We start from the raw sequence: 16,089 nt of genomic DNA on the forward strand, positions 1-16,089 counted from the left end.
GCTCGGCTTCTCTATAATATGTATCTTTTTTATTGTCGTCGTGTGTTTACATTTTAACATAGAACATGATAGCTTTTTAATAGAGCCAAAGACAATTTTGCGACAAGTACGAATCATTTACGGCAGTGCGTGTTGACAGCGCGCCGGCTGGAGGAACAGACTCGCAAACTTTAACCTAATTAGCCGAACTGAGAACCAGAACTCGAAACACACAGAATAACAACCTGTTCTCAGACACTGATGGCGTCCGCGAGTTTATTTGGAGCTTTCAGGCGGTTAGTGAGCAGAACCGTGAAAATGAGGAGGATGAATCAGCGCATTTGGACTGAACGCATCAGAACTTCAGTAAGATCCACATCTGCCTTTAGAAGTGTTATGAGGATCACATGTAGAACATGAGTGAGTGAGTGTGTGTGTGTGTGTGTGTGTGTGTGTGTGTGTGTGTGTGTGTGTGAGAGAGAGAGAGAGAGAGAGAGAGAGAGAGAGAGAGAGAGAGAGAGAGAGAGAGAGAACGAGGTTGTGCATGAAAGAGCAAATAACCTGTGAATGTTGCTGTCATTGATGATGGTTATTAATAGTTTGTGTGTTTTGTGACTGTCAGAACAGAACAGCTTCATTCCTCGTGGCTGTAACTCCACTGTCATTCCTCATCTATGACAGAGTCACTCGTTTCGCTTCGGTTTGTGCGCTGGAATCAGGTACTTGTTCAATATTGAGCTTTAAATAAAATCTTAGTGCTGCTGTTTATTAGTATTTTTAACTGCATCTTTTTTCCAGCTGAGGAAGTTTTAGAACAAGCAGATTATCTGTACAGCTGTGGAGAGACCGAGAAACTCCACCAGCTCCTGGTGAAACACAAAGACAGGTAAAACTAACTTGATAATGTGTTAGGACTGGTAAAACTAACCTGATAATGTGTTAGGACTGGTAAAACTAACCTGATAATGTGTTAGGACTGGTAAAACTAACCTGATAATGTGTGAGGACTGGTAAAACTAACCTGATAATGTGTGAGGACAGGTAAAACTTACCTGAGAATGTGTTAGGACTGGTAAAACTAACCTGATAATGTGTGAGGACTGGTAAAACTAACCTGAGAATGTGTTAGGACTGGTAAAACTAACCTGATAATGTGTGAGGACAGGTAAAACTAACCTGATAATGTGTGAGGACTGGTAAAACTAACCTGAGAATGTTTGAGGACTGGTAAAACTAACCTGATAATGTGTGAGGACTGGTAAAACTAACCTGAGAATGTGTTAGGACTGGTAAAACTAACCTGATAATGTGTGAGGACTGGTAAAACTAACCTGAGAATGTGTGAGGACAGGTAAAACTAACCTGATAATGTGTGAGGACAGGTAAAACTAACCTGAGAATGTGTTAGGACTGGTAAAACTTACCTGAGAATGTGTTAGGACTGGTAAAACTAACCTGATAATGTGTGAGGACTGGTAAAACTAACCTGAGAATGTGTTAGGACTGGTAAAACTAACCTGATAATGTGTGAGGACTGGTAAAACTAACCTGATAATGTGTTAGGACTGGTAAAACTAACCTGAGAATGTGTTAGGACTGGTAAAACTAACCTGATAATGTGTTAGGACTGGTAAAACAAACCTGAGAATGTGTGAGGACTGGTAAAACTAACCTGATAATGTGTGAGGACTGGTAAAACTAACCTGATAATGTGTTAGGACTGGTAAAACAAACCTGAGAATGTGTGAGGACTGGTAAAACTAACCTGAGAATGTGTTAGGACTGGTAAAACTAACCTGAGAATGCTAATGAGCCAGTGTAAAAACAGCACAAATGAACGCATGTCAGAAAAGGTCATTGAGGCGTCTCAGTTGTTAACTAGCATATCACACTCATTAGTAAAAGATGACAGACGAAAACCAGCCCGTCTCAGAAGAACACAAACATCAGCAGAGTTGGAGGATATATAGAGAAGAGCACAAACATCAGTAGAGTTAGATGATATATAGAGAAGAGCACAAACATCAGTAGAGTTAGTGTTAGAGGATATATAGAGAAGAGCACAAACATCAGTAGAGTTAGATGATATATAGAGAAGAGCACAAACATCAGTAGAGTTAGAGTGTTAGATGATATATAGAGAAGAGCACAAACATCAGTAGTTAATGATATATAGAGAAGAGCACAAACATCAGTAGAGTTAGAGGATATATAGAGAAGAGCACAAACATCAGTAGAGTTAGTGTTAGAGGATATATAGAGAAGAGCACAAACATCAGTTGAGTTAGAGTGTTAGATGATATATAGAGAAGAGCACAAACATCAGTAGAGTTAGAGGATATATAGAGAAGAGCACAAACATCAGTAGTTAGATGATATATAGAGAAGAGCACAAACATCAGTAGAGTTAGTGTTAGAGGATATATAGAGAAGAGCACAAACATCAGTAGAGTTAGAGGATATATAGAGAAGAGCACAAACATCAGTAGAGTTAGTGTTAGAGGATATATAGAGAAGAGCACAAACATCAGTAGTTAGATGATATATAGAGAAGAGCACAAACATCAGTAGAGTTAGTGTTAGAGGATATATAGAGAAGAGCACAAACATCAGTAGAGTTAGAGGATATATAGAGAAGAGCACAAACATCAGTAGAGTTAGAGTGTTAGATGATATATAGAGAAGAGCACAAACATCAGTAGAGTTAGAGTGTTAGATGATATATAGAGAAGAGCACAAACATCAGTAGTTAATGATATATAGAGAAGAGCACAAACATCAGTAGAGTTAGAGGATATATAGAGAAGAGCACAAACATCAGTAGAGTAAGTGTTAGAGGATATATAGAGAAGAGCACAAACATCAGTAGAGTTAGATGATATATAGAGAAGAGCACAAACATCAGTAGAGTTAGAGGATATATAGAGAAGAGCACAAACATCAGTAGAGTTAGTGTTAGAGGATATATAGAGAAGAGCACAAACATCAGTAGAGTTAGATGATATATAGAGAAGAGCACAAACATCAGTAGTTAATGATATATAGAGAAGAGCACAAACATCAGTAGAGTTAGAGGATATATAGAGAAGAGCACAAACATCAGTAGAGTTAGTGTTAGAGGATATATAGAGAAGAGCACAAACATCAGTAGAGTTAGATGATGTATAGAGAAGAGCACAAACATCAGTAGTTAATGATATATAGAGAAGAGCACAAACATCAGTAGAGTTAGAGGATATATAGAGAAGAGCACAAACATCAGTAGAGTTAGTGTTAGAGGATATATAGAGAAGAGCACAAACATCAGTAGTGTTAGAGGATATATAGAGAAGAGCACAAACATCAGTAGAGTTAGAGTGTTAGATGATATATAGAGAAGAGCACAAACATCAGTAGAGTTAGAGGATATATAGAGAAGAGCACAAACATCAGTAGAGTTAGAGGATATATAGAGAAGAGCACAAACATCAGTAGAGTTAGTGTTAGAGGATATATAGAGAAGAGCACAAACATCAGTAGAGTTAGTGTTAGAGGATATATAGAGAAGAGCACAAACATCAGTAGTGTTAGAGGATATATAGAGAAGAGCACAAACATCAGTAGAGTTAGAGTGTTAGATGATATATAGAGAAGAGCACAAACATCAGTAGTTAATGATATATAGAGAAGAGCACAAACATCAGTAGAGTTAGAGGATATATAGAGAAGAGCACAAACATCAGTAGAGTTAGTGTTAGAGGATATATAGAGAAGAGCACAAACATCAGTAGAGTTAGATGATATATAGAGAAGAGCACAAACATCAGTAGTTAATGATATATAGAGAAGAGCACAAACATCAGCAGAGTTAGAGGATATATAGAGAAGAGCACAAACATCAGTAGAGTTAGAGGATATATAGAGAAGAGCACAAACATCAGTAGAGTTAGAGGATATATAGAGAAGAGCACAAACATCAGTAGAGTTAGAGGATATATAGAGAAGAGCACAAACATCAGTAGAGTTAGAGGATATATAGAGAAGAGCACAAACATCAGTAGAGTTAGAGGATATATAGAGAAGAGCACAAACATCAGTAGTGTTAGATGATATATAGAGAAGAGCACAAACATCATTAGAGTTAGAGGATATATAGAGAAGAGCACAAACATCAGTAGAGTTAGAGGATATATAGAGAAGAGCACAAACATCAGTAGTTAGATGATATATAGAGAGGAGCACAAACATCAGTAGAGTTAGAGGATATATAGAGAAGAGCACAAACATCAGTAGAGTTAGAGGATATATAGAGAAGAGCACAAACATCAGTAGAGTTAGAGGATATATAGAGAAGAGCACAAACATCAGTAGAGTTAGAGGATATATAGAGAAGAGCACAAACATCAGTAGAGTTAGTGTTAGAGGATATATAGAGAAGAGCACAAACATCAGTAGAGTTAGAGGATATATAGAGAAGAGCACAAACATCAGTAGAGTTAGTGTTAGAGGATATATAGAGAAGAGCACAAACATCAGTAGTGTTAGAGGATATATAGAGAAGAGCACAAACATCAGTAGAGTTAGATGATATATAGAGAAGAGCACAAACATCAGTAGAGTTAGAGGATATATAGAGAAGAGCACAAACATCAGTAGTGTTAGAGGATATATAGAGAAGAGCACAAACATCAGTAGAGTTAGAGGATATATAGAGAAGAGCACAAACATCAGTAGAGTTAGAGGATATATAGAGAAGAGCACAAACATCAGTAGAGTTAGAGGATATATAGAGAAGAGCACAAATATCAGTAGAGTTAGAGGATATATAGAGAAGAGCACAAACATCAGTAGTGTTAGAGGATATATAGAGAAGAGCACAAACATCAGTAGAGTTAGAGGATATATAGAGAAGAGCACAAACATCAGTAGTTAGATGATATATAGAGAAGAGCACAAACATCAGTAGAGTTAGAGGATATATAGAGAAGAGCACAAACATCAGTAGTTAGAGGATATATAGAGAAGAGCACAAACATCAGTAGAGTTAGAGGATATATAGAGAAGAGCACAAACATCAGTAGAGTTAGAGGATATATAGAGAAGAGCACAAACATCAGTAGAGTTAGAGGATATATAGAGAAGAGCACAAACATCAGTAGAGTTAGAGGATATATAGAGAAGAGCACAAACATCAGTAGAGTTAGAGGATATATAGAGAAGAGCACAAACATCAGTAGAGTTAGAGGATATATAGAGAAGAGCACAAACATCAGTAGAGTTAGAGGATATATAGAGAAGAGCACAAACATCAGTAGTTAGATGATATATAGAGAGGAGCACAAACATCAGTAGAGTTAGAGGATATATAGAGAAGAGCACAAACATCAGTAGAGTTAGAGGATATATAGAGAAGAGCACAAACATCAGTAGAGTTAGTGTTAGAGGATATATAGAGAAGAGCACAAACATCAGTAGAGTTAGAGGATATATAGAGAAGAGCACAAACATCAGTAGAGTTAGTGTTAGAGGATATATAGAGAAGAGCACAAACATCAGTAGAGTTAGAGGATATATAGAGAAGAGCACAAACATCAGTAGAGTTAGTGTTAGAGGATATATAGAGAAGAGCACAAACATCAGTAGAGTTAGAGGATATATAGAGAAGAGCACAAACATCAGTAGAGTTGGTGTTAGAGGATATATAGAGAAGAGCACAAACATCAGTAGAGTTAGAGGATATATAGAGAAGAGCACAGACATCAGTAGAGTTAGTGTTAGAGGATATATAGAGAAGAGCACAAACATCAGTAGAGTTAGAGGATATATAGAGAAGAGCACAAACATCAGTAGAGTTGGTGTTAGAGGATATATAGAGAAGAGCACAAACATCAGTAGAGTTAGAGGATATATAGAGAAGAGCACAAACATCAGTAGAGTTAATGTTAGAGGATATATAGAGAAGAGCACAAACATCAGTAGAGTTAAGAGTGTTAGATGATATATAGAGAAGAGCACAAACATCAGTAGAGTTAGAGGATATATAGAGAAGAGCACAAACATCAGTAGTTAGAGGATATATAGAGAAGAGCACAAACATCAGTAGAGTTAGAGGATATATAGAGAAGAGCACAAACATCAGTAGAGTTAGAGGATATATAGAGAAGAGCACAAACATCAGTAGTTAGAGGATATATAGAGAAGAGCACAAACATCAGTAGAGTTAGAGGATATATAGAGAAGAGCACAAACATCAGCAGAGTTAGAGGATATATAGAGAAGAGCACAAATATCAGTAGAGTTAGAGGATATATAGAGAAGAGCACAAACATCAGTAGAGTTAGAGGATATATAGAGAAGAGCACAAACATCAGTAGTGTTAGAGGATATATAGAGAAGAGCACAAACATCAGTAGAGTTAGAGGATATATAGAGAAGAGCACAAACATCAGTAGAGTTAGAGGATATATAGAGAAGAGCACAAACATCAGTAGAGTTAGAGGATATATAGAGAAGAGCACAAACATCAGTAGAGTTAGATGATATATAGAGAAGAGCACAAACATCAGTAGAGTTAGAGGATATATAGAGAAGAGCACAAACATCAGTAGAGTTAGAGGATATATAGAGAAGAGCACAAACATCAGTAGAGTTAGAGGATATATAGAGAAGAGCACAAACATCAGTAGAGTTAGAGGATATATAGAGAAGAGCACAAACATCAGTAGTGTTAGAGGATATATAGAGAAGAGCACAAACATCAGTAGAGTTAGATGATATATAGAGAAGAGCACAAACATCAGTAGAGTTAGAGGATATATAGAGAAGAGCACAAACATCAGTAGTTAGAGGATATATAGAGAAGAGCACAAACATCAGTAGAGTTAGAGGATATATAGAGAAGAGCACAAATATCAGTAGAGTTAGAGGATATATAGAGAAGAGCACAAACATCAGTAGAGTTAGAGGATATATAGAGAAGAGCACAAACATCAGTAGAGTTAGAGGATATATAGAGAAGAGCACAAATATCAGTAGAGTTAGAGGATATATAGAGAACAGCACAAACATCAGTAGAGTTAGAGGATATATAGAGAAGAGCACAAACATCAGTAGAGTTAGAGTGTTAGATGATATATAGAGAAGAGCACAAACATCAGTAGAGTTAGAGTGTTAGATGATATATAGAGAAGAGCACAAACATCAGAAGAGTTAGAGGATATATAGAGAAGAGCACAAACATCAGTAGAGTTAGAGGATATATAGAGAAGAGCACAAACATCAGTAGAGTTAGTGTTAGAGGATATATAGAGAAGAGCACAAACATCAGTAGAGTTAGAGGATATATAGAGAAGAGCACAAACATCAGTAGAGTTGGTGTTAGAGGATATATAGAGAAGAGCACAAACATCAGTAGAGTTAGAGGATATATAGAGAAGAGCACAGACATCAGTAGAGTTAGTGTTAGAGGATATATAGAGAAGAGCACAAACATCAGTAGAGTTGGTGTTAGAGGATATATAGAGAAGAGCACAAACATCAGTAGAGTTAGAGGATATATAGAGAAGAGCACAAACATCAGTAGAGTTAATGTTAGAGGATATATAGAGAAGAGCACAAACATCAGTAGAGTTAGAGTGTTAGATGATATATAGAGAAGAGCACAAACATCAGTAGAGTTAGAGGATATATAGAGAAGAGCACAAACATCAGTAGAGTTAGAGGATATATAGAGTATTATAGTGATAGTTTCTCTAGTAGTTGAGCACGAGCTGCTTAGCGAGTGTTTAGATATTAATGAACATATTCCAGAGGATTGGTAACTCTCAGGTGGGTTGTTGTTGTCCCAGTGATGAGGCAGAGTTCCTGTGGCGTTTGGCTCGAGCGTCTCGCGATCTGGCTTTACTGTCCCGCATCAGCGCCGAGGAGAAGAAACGGCTCACGTACGAGGCCTTCGACTTCGCCAGCAAAGCTCTGGAAAAAAACCAGTCTTCCTTTGCGGCTCACAAAGTACAGCATCATTCTCTCTGTAAACGAGTATTGCCGCGTTTGAGCCGATGTTTGACTCGATGTCTGTCGTCTGCAGTGGTTCGCCATTTGCCTCAGTGATGTTGGGGATTATGAAGGGATCAAAGTCAAAATAGGGAATTCCTACATCATTAGAGAGCATTTGGAGGTAAGATGTTCATTGGGTTAAAGCATCAAAGTTCACCACTGAACTAATGAAACTTCTTTCCCATTTCTACAGCGAGCAATCGAGCTCAACCCTAAAGATGCGACGTCTATCCATATCCTTGGTTACTGGTGAGTCTGTTCTGATATAAACATATATTTGCTCATCATGTTGAACCCTCCAGTAACAGTGACGTCTCTTCCTCGCAGGTGTTTTGCGTTCGCTGAATTACCGTGGTACCAGCGGAAAGTTGCAGCCGTTATTTTTGCGTCGCCTCCGACAGCCACTTACGAAGATGTCAGTGAAATTAATAATAATGATGGGGTTTTCAGTGTTGGAAATGTTATTTTATCTGTTTTAGCCAATATTATAGTGTCTACACACTTCATTTAGCAGTGAAACTATAAATGTTTTGTCTCCATCAGGCTTTGGCGTTTTTCCTGAAAGCTGAAGAAGGTCGCGTATGATATAAACACAAGCTCCTTCATGTTTGTTTTTTATTTTACATGTGACTGATACAACTTTAACAGTTTAATATTTCAATTTAGTTGACCCAAATTTCTACAGCAAGAACCTGCTAATGCTGGGAAAGACGTACGTGATGCTGAGAGACGTCCAGCGAGCGGCGCTGTGGCTCACGAGAGCGCGAGACTATCCTGCAGTCACAGAGGAAGACAAACAGGTTCATAAACGCATTCATCAGTCATATTTATCTGTTATATCGTCATCAGAGGCGTAATGTTCACGTTTGACCCAATGCAGGTCCATAAGGAAGCGCTGGAGCTTCTGAAGAAACTCAACGGATGAGTCCCGCTGTTCTCCAACCCAGAGATGCCTTAATTGAGCTTTTTAATGACTCACAGTTGATTTGTGTACGATGGAGATTTACTTGACTATTTTAGACTCTTACGTCTGACATTAGCAGAAGCCGAACGAGGGACGACATCTAGGCATTAAAGCGGCCTGTAACTCACCACTTCTGCTGTATTTCTGTATGTTTGCTGGATCTTCTGACAGACCTGATGTGAGTCCACAGACACGACACTGTGGACCGACTGCTCAGTTTAGAGGGTTTGATTATTGTAAACTAGAATGAGGATATTCAAGCAGTAAAACCTTTAAATCCTTCAGATTACCGTAGCTTTTCTCACAGAACAATTCATCATCCAAATGTTTTGTAAGGATTTTGGGAGCAATTTTAACTCTGGCATATTTGTATACTCTTTGTGCAGATGAAATAAAGCTAAATAACCTAGAATATAAAACATTAACACATTTATTTAATGTAGGGCTGTGATGAGATGCAATTGAAAAATCAAAATAAATCCCACTTGAAGAACACGAGAGACACCCGAGTTTGTTTGAACTCATATATTTTAATATGAAATATTTATGGACACAGTTTTCCTCCCCTGACGGTCAAAGGCCACAGAAATAATGAAGTGCTTCGAGCACAACTGACTTCATCTGCTGAGCGAAGCCTTTCTGAGCATGTGCAGAGATTCTGATGAATACTAAAGTGCCAACAGCAATACTGTCCAGAGCCAATCCTGATGAGTGATATGTGAGACAGCTGTCTGTCTGTCTGTCTGTCTAGAGGAGCCCAGTCATCTCTCACTCCGCAGGCAGCCATGCAAGCGCTTAACAATAAAACTTAATGTCCAACAACACAAAAAAAGAGAAAAACCCCAGGCACCTGATCAAACTCTACAATCATTCTGTAAAAGCTCTATAAAACTAGAGCCGTAAGTTTGAGTTCTACTATAAAATCCTCTCTAATGTTTTTTTTTTTTCAGGTTCATTTAAAAAACCCGCCAAATGAATAAACCAAAGCGTTGTGTATAGATATCAGCATTGAAAAGATCAGAAAAGCTCGAACGCTTGCATATTCATGGGGAATCATGTTATGAAGATCGCTAAATGAGGTCTTAAGATAAAGATTTGGTTTAAAATGACAAAATAGCTTATTTACATTGGTAATCGTCTGTGCAAGTTTCATGGTTTTGTTTTACTTGGCTGATGCGTCGCCGTAAAGGGCAAAGACGTTCATCACTCTTGACCGAAACCTTCCGTCTCCTCGATGGCGAAGAGCAGCTTTTCCTTCAGCTGTTCGAAGCTCTTATAGGGAGGCAGATCCAGCCTGTTAAAGCTGAGAACAGAAGAGCGAGTGAGACGTGAATGTGACGTCAGGTGTCTAACATCATCATGACACTCACCAGGTGTGACTCCGCGGCAGCCACGTCTCCTTGCCCACCTTCTCAATGCAGAACTTCTGCGGCCCATTGCTCCCTGGAGGATGAAGCATCAGAGTGATGAGAATAAACCGAGTCCTTTACAGCCGTTCTGATCTGAGCGTGTGTTTATCTGGAGGATCTGAGCGTGTGTTTATCTGGAGGATCTGAGCGCGTGTTTATCTGGAAGATCTGTGCGCGTGTTTATCTGGAGGATCTGAGCGCGTGTTTATCTGGAGGATCTGAGCGCGTGTTTATCTGGAGGATCTGAGCGCGTGTTTATCTGGAGGATCTGTGCGCGTGTTTATCTGGAGGATCTGAGCGCGTGTTTATCTGGAGGATCTGAGCGTGTGTTTATCTGGAGGATCTGAGCGTGTGTTTATCTGGAGGATCTGTGCGCGTGTTTATCTGGAGGATCTGTGCGCGTGTTTATCTGGAGGATCTGTGTGTGTGTGTGTTTATCTGGAGGATCTGTGTGTGTGTGTGTTTATCTGGAGGATCTGAGCGCGTGTTTATCTGGAGGATCTGTGCGCGTGTTTATCTGGAGGATCTGTGCGCGTGTTTATCTGGAGGATCTGTGTGTGTGTGTTTATCTGGAGGATCTGTGTGTGTGTGTGTTTATCTGGAGGATCTGTGGATGTGTTTATCTGGAGGATCTGAGCGCGTGTTTATCTGGAGGATCTGTGCGCGTGTTTATCTGGAGGATCTGTGCGCGTGTTTATCTGGAGGATCTGTGCGCGTGTTTATCTGGAGGATCTGTGCGCGTGTTTATCTGGAGGATCTGTGTGTGTGTGTGTTTATCTGGAGGATCTGTGTGTGTGTGTGTTTATCTGGAGGATCTGTGGATGTGTTTATCTGGAGGATCTGAGCGCGTGTTTATCTGGAGGATCTGTGTGTGTTTTTATCTGGAGGATCTGTGTGTGTGTGTGTTTATCTGGAGGATCTGTGTGTGTGTGTTTATCTGGAGGATCTGAGCGTGTGTTTATCTGGAGGATCTGTGTGTGTGTTTATCTGGAGGATCTGAGCGCGTGTTTTCTGAAGCACGGACACACACCCATGAGCTCAGCGAAGCCGCCCAATGGAAGCCTGCAGGTTCCCGTCACGAACTGCATCAGACGCAGACGCACCTCGTTGTCCACCTCCTTCACCAGCTGCACACAAACACACCACACACACATGACCAGACCTGGGAAACGCTGACGTTCAGACTGTTAAACACGACTTGTGAAAACAACTAAAGGCAGAAATCGCTACTTCAACATCCTAATCACTGACATGGATAAAGAACAGGGACAATGATCCACGTTTAAAATCACATCCAATATAAACTAGGATGGAAGAAAGGTTTGTTTACAGTTAATGTGTCAGATCGATAAATCATCCCACACACACATACATATATATTAAAAAAATCACTTTAATTATGATGTTCATTTACCATATTTTTTCCGGAATATAAGTCACACTTTTTTAATCATCTGAAATGTACTGCAACTTATTGTAAAATGATTAATAAAATGCAAGTAACGTCAAGCACATAAAACATGCAAAGGCAAACATTGTATTTATTCTGAATGAAAGAAGAACATGAAGTTTAATTGTCAAGTGCATTTCACTAACACCACTAGTTTCACTTTAAACACATTTGTTTAGGCAAGCCGTTCATAATACACATTGTTTATGATGAATGCCACTACAGTTTGTTTGTTTTATACATATATTTTTCATTCCTGTTCTGAATACAGCTGCATTGAAAAGATTTGTTGTGAAGTGATGGGAATTAAAATACACGTTTATATTGTTTATAATGATTGTAAACATTGTTTTATTTACTGCTATTTTACATTATTTCTGAATGCGAATCTAAATAAATGCAATTTATATTTTTATATAATAATTGATTAATGAATTAATATAATTAACATTAATGCATTATTAATATCATTGTTTATTTACTTTTCCCGTCAAGGATAATTTTTTTAAATGTTCAACAAAAATGGTCAAGAATTTTGGCCAAGACAAATATGAATGTGAAACACTGTAAACGTCTCAGTTGAGGGTTAGAGGAGAAAGGCAATAATGAAGCGTTCGCACCTGCCAGAACCAGATGATCTGTTTGCTGTTGCGTGTGTAGTGACGATACACTGTGTTCCTCTGCCAGTCCTGCAGATCCACCTCCTGCATGCCACACAGCATCACCTGCACACACACACACACACACACGTCACAGAGCGGCTCTGCGGTCAGACGGGGGAAACCCTGACCCCTAACCCCTGACCCCTGACCTCCAGCTCCTTCTCGTCGAAGTACTGCAGCCACTGCAGCGGCACCACCTCGTTGAAGCCGTCCAGAAACGCTTTGGTCTGATTCTCCACGCCACGAGAAAACCTCCACTCAGCCATGAGCCTGCGGGACAGAACACACACCGGTCACTCAGAACACACACCACCACACAGAACACACACCGTCACTCAGAACACACACCGTCACACAACACACACCGAACACACACCGAACACAACACACACCGGTCACTCAGAACACACACCACCACACAGAACACACACCGTCACTCAGAACACACACCGTCACACAACACACACCGAACACACACCGAACACAACACACACCGGTCACTCAGAACACACACCGCCACACAGAACACACACCGTCACACAACACACACCGAACACACACAGTCACACAGAACACACCGCCACACAGAACACACACAGCAGAGTCCTGCAACGGGTCGGGTACCCGCATAAAAGTGGCAAAAACGGGTGGATTCGTGACATTCCTAAAATTCACGGGCGGGGATGCAGGCGGATAATGAACTCTTTGCGGGCGGGTAGTAGCGCAGATGAAAAATATGTGCAATATTTGTATGTCTAAATTACCATTACACATACGAAACAACGATATGACATTTGAGCCATCACGTCAACACCACTGCGACAGTGCGACTTTTGTTGATGCTTCTCGTAGCCTAGTTGGAGCGAGAGTTGCTGGATGGATGAAGTAAAAGGAAAGTTGGCGAGTGGAGCATATACAATTGTTGACAACGAGTCTTTAAAGGCAAAATCGGATGTGTGGAGAAAGTGTGGTGTAATACGAGATCAGGAAAATAACATCATAAGCGGCTTTGCGGCTTGCAAAACATGCCATAAAGTTTTGGCGTTTGATAGCCGGAAGCTGGGCACGTCTTCTCTTAGGAAGCACGTCGAGACTTGCAGGAGCACAGCAGGGGTTGCCAGTGCGACAATTGACAGGTACTTTGCCAAAGGCTACAAACCTCCAAGAGGGGAAGACAAGGAAGCGATAACACAATTGGCTGTGCAATTTGTGTGCCGAGACATTAGATCATTTGAGGCCGTGTGCGGCGATGGATTTTTGGAACTGGCACAGGGCTTAATTGACACTGGGGCACGAGCTGGCCTTGTGGTTGCGCGTCAGCTTCTGCCCGATCCAACCACAGTCTCCCTTAGGATCACTAAATATGCCGAGGATAAAAGACAAGACATAATTCCGGAGCTGAGGGAACAATTGACCGAGAGCAACGGGGCTGTGACGCTGGATTTGTGGACGGATGATTTCCGAAAAATTGGATATCTCTGTGTGACAACACATTACATTAAAAGCAATTGGGAACTGCAGGAGCGAGTGCTCTGCACAGCTGAATGGGACAGCAATTTACGTAAAACAGCTGACAACCTCAGGCCAGCCATCGTCCAAGCACTCCGCAAATTTGGACTGGATGAGTTCTTTCCCAAACTAGTGTACGTAACTGACAGAGGTGCAAACATTGTTGCGGCCCTCCGCACAGCCACGAGATTGAGTTGCGCAGCACATATCCTGAACACAGTATTGTATACCACACTTGGGAAACCTGCTGAGGATGATTTGTTTGGCGAAGAGGTATCTGGTCTCATTGAGTCCGCTAAGTCGCTTGTGACTTATTTTAAGCAGTCACATCTCCAGAATCGTCTGCAAAAAACACTGAAAGCATCCGTGGAGACGCGATGGAACTCGCTTCACACGATGCTTGACTCCATTAGCAGCCAGTACGAGGCCATCCGTGCTCCTGGAGGAACGTAACGAAGAACACCGTTTAAACTGCATAAGCAAGGAGACTTTGCATGACATTGTGAATTTTTTGGCACGATTCAAAGAAGCCACCAAAGCCCTGGAAGCATCCAAAACTCCGACCATTCACTTGACAGCTGTGTGGTTGGAGCGCCTCAGACGTCACCTTCAGCCGTCTTCTACCGACAGTCTGACATTGTCATCGCTTAAAGAAAAATGCCTCAAGATTTTAACTGAGAAATTTGAGCTGCATCTCCTGCACAAGCTGGCAATGTTCTTGCATCCAAAGTTGAAAAGCCTAAAGCTGCTGGCAGACCATGGTGACATTATGGGAGTTCATAGCGAAGCACGCCGTCTTGTGAAAGGTAAGCTATTCAATCACAAACTAATATGCTACTTGTCTTCAGTTATGTAACGAAGTACAAATACTCATTTAAAAAAATAAAAAAAACATTTTATGATCAGTTTTTCCACCTGCCAAAACAGGAATTGAAAAAAATCTCCATGTTCATTTATGATAAGAGTAAGTCCAGTTCAGGCGCTCGCATCCGTGTCGTGATGTGATCATCTATTGTCTGCTATACTTCTTATTAAATCCAGGAAATTGGTTGATGAAATATTGATTAAAATTAAGCTACAATTTAATACAAAACGAAATTATCTTTAAAGAAAGGCTTTGTGATTTCTATTTCTATTTAGGCTAATGTTAACTCCAAATAGGGGTGTGTTGTGATTTCGGTTTTACAGCCCTAATTATTAGAATATAAGAGAATAAATTGTAATGCAAGTATAATAGGCCTACTTAAAGTAGCCTACCTTTAAAATCAGGTACTTTTTACTTAAGTAGGGTTTTCATTGTGGTACTTCTACTTTTACTAAAGTAAATGTGTCTCTGGTTATTTGTACTTTTACTTAAGTAGCCTACTGAGATTCAGTACTTCCACCATTGCTTGTCTTTAATAATTTACTATTATTGTTAATGGCAAAATTTATATTTTACATCCATCATGTGTCTATTTCTTATAAATAGAACTCGAGGAGAAACGCGAAGATCTACCAGGCCGCAGCATGTCGGCGGGCCCAGCTGCGAAAAGAGTTTGTTTGGTTTCAAGAGTTGATTGTTTGTCAGACGTAGTGGACTCCAGCGATGACACTGTGCTGCCCGAGGACGAGGTCTCTGCATACATCGAGTTCAAGCCACCCAAGGGGGATCCTTTCGATGTTTTGTTGTGGTGGAAGGAGCATGCGAAAACATTTCCCAACCTGGCAATGATTGCGCGGAATGTTCTCTCCATCCCAGCATCGAGCGCTGCGAGTGAGAGAGACTTTTCCACAGCGGGATTTGTAATTCAAGAACGGAGAACGCAACTTAAACCTGGGACTGTGGACGATATCCTTTTCCTGCACAGTAACCTTAACCAAAAAACCTTAAGGGAAAGTAAATGCATAGACATAGGCCTATATAGGCTATTGTTTGTGAGCGACAGGCTCAGCAGGTTGTATTTTTTCTTGTTATTTTTTTTTTCTTTCATGTCTTTGCGTATAGGCTATGTTATTAGGTTCCATAGCCTGTTTAGGTGCCGATTGTGTAGCCTACTTGAATGGCGCAAAACAAAGCGCACATTAGTTTAGCCTGTTTCATTA

At 40.1% G+C, this 16,089-nt stretch overlaps 2 protein-coding genes across 2 annotated transcripts in view; one reads left to right on the forward strand and one right to left on the reverse strand.

The window, feature by feature from the left end:
• Positions 1-7: 7 nt before the first annotated feature.
• rmdn1 (regulator of microtubule dynamics 1) lies at positions 8-9,467 on the forward strand. The gene is made up of 10 exons (XM_082184293.1): positions 8-345; positions 602-698; positions 778-865; positions 7,806-7,965; positions 8,042-8,131; positions 8,204-8,259; positions 8,338-8,425; positions 8,554-8,584; positions 8,677-8,810; positions 8,891-9,467. Exons 1-10 carry the CDS (start codon positions 241-243, stop codon positions 8,933-8,935), a joined length of 894 nt encoding a protein of 297 aa, XP_082040419.1. The 5' UTR covers positions 8-240; the 3' UTR covers positions 8,936-9,467.
• Positions 9,468-9,484: 17 nt separating this feature from the next.
• wwp1 (WW domain containing E3 ubiquitin protein ligase 1) overlaps positions 9,485-16,089 on the reverse strand; it is a 27,255-nt gene continuing 20,650 nt past the window's right edge. The window contains exons 21-25 of the mRNA XM_082184290.1: positions 12,645-12,765; positions 12,454-12,558; positions 11,414-11,510; positions 10,345-10,417; positions 9,485-10,277 (exon numbers count right to left, since the gene is read on the reverse strand). Coding sequence (XP_082040416.1) covers positions 10,178-10,277; positions 10,345-10,417; positions 11,414-11,510; positions 12,454-12,558; positions 12,645-12,765 — 496 coding nt within the window. The 3' untranslated portion in view covers positions 9,485-10,177. The remainder of the gene's footprint in view (positions 10,278-10,344; positions 10,418-11,413; positions 11,511-12,453; positions 12,559-12,644; positions 12,766-16,089) is intronic.

The sequence above is a fragment of the Leuciscus leuciscus genome (genome assembly GCF_965113295.1).
Source record: "Leuciscus leuciscus genome assembly, chromosome: 11".
Taxonomy (NCBI): Eukaryota; Metazoa; Chordata; class Actinopteri; order Cypriniformes; family Leuciscidae; genus Leuciscus; species Leuciscus leuciscus.

Bases quoted from the DNA above. Each gene is read 5' to 3' on its own strand.
- rmdn1 (XM_082184293.1), top strand. From the start codon at position 241: ATGGCGTCCGCGAGTTTATTTGGAGCTTTCAGGCGGTTAGTGAGCAGA. The intron at 346-601 runs GTAAGATCCACA...TGTGACTGTCAG, and splicing joins CTGAACGCATCAGAACTTCA to AACAGAACAGCTTCATTCCT. The intron at 7,966-8,041 runs GTACAGCATCAT...TGTCGTCTGCAG, and splicing joins CTTCCTTTGCGGCTCACAAA to TGGTTCGCCATTTGCCTCAG.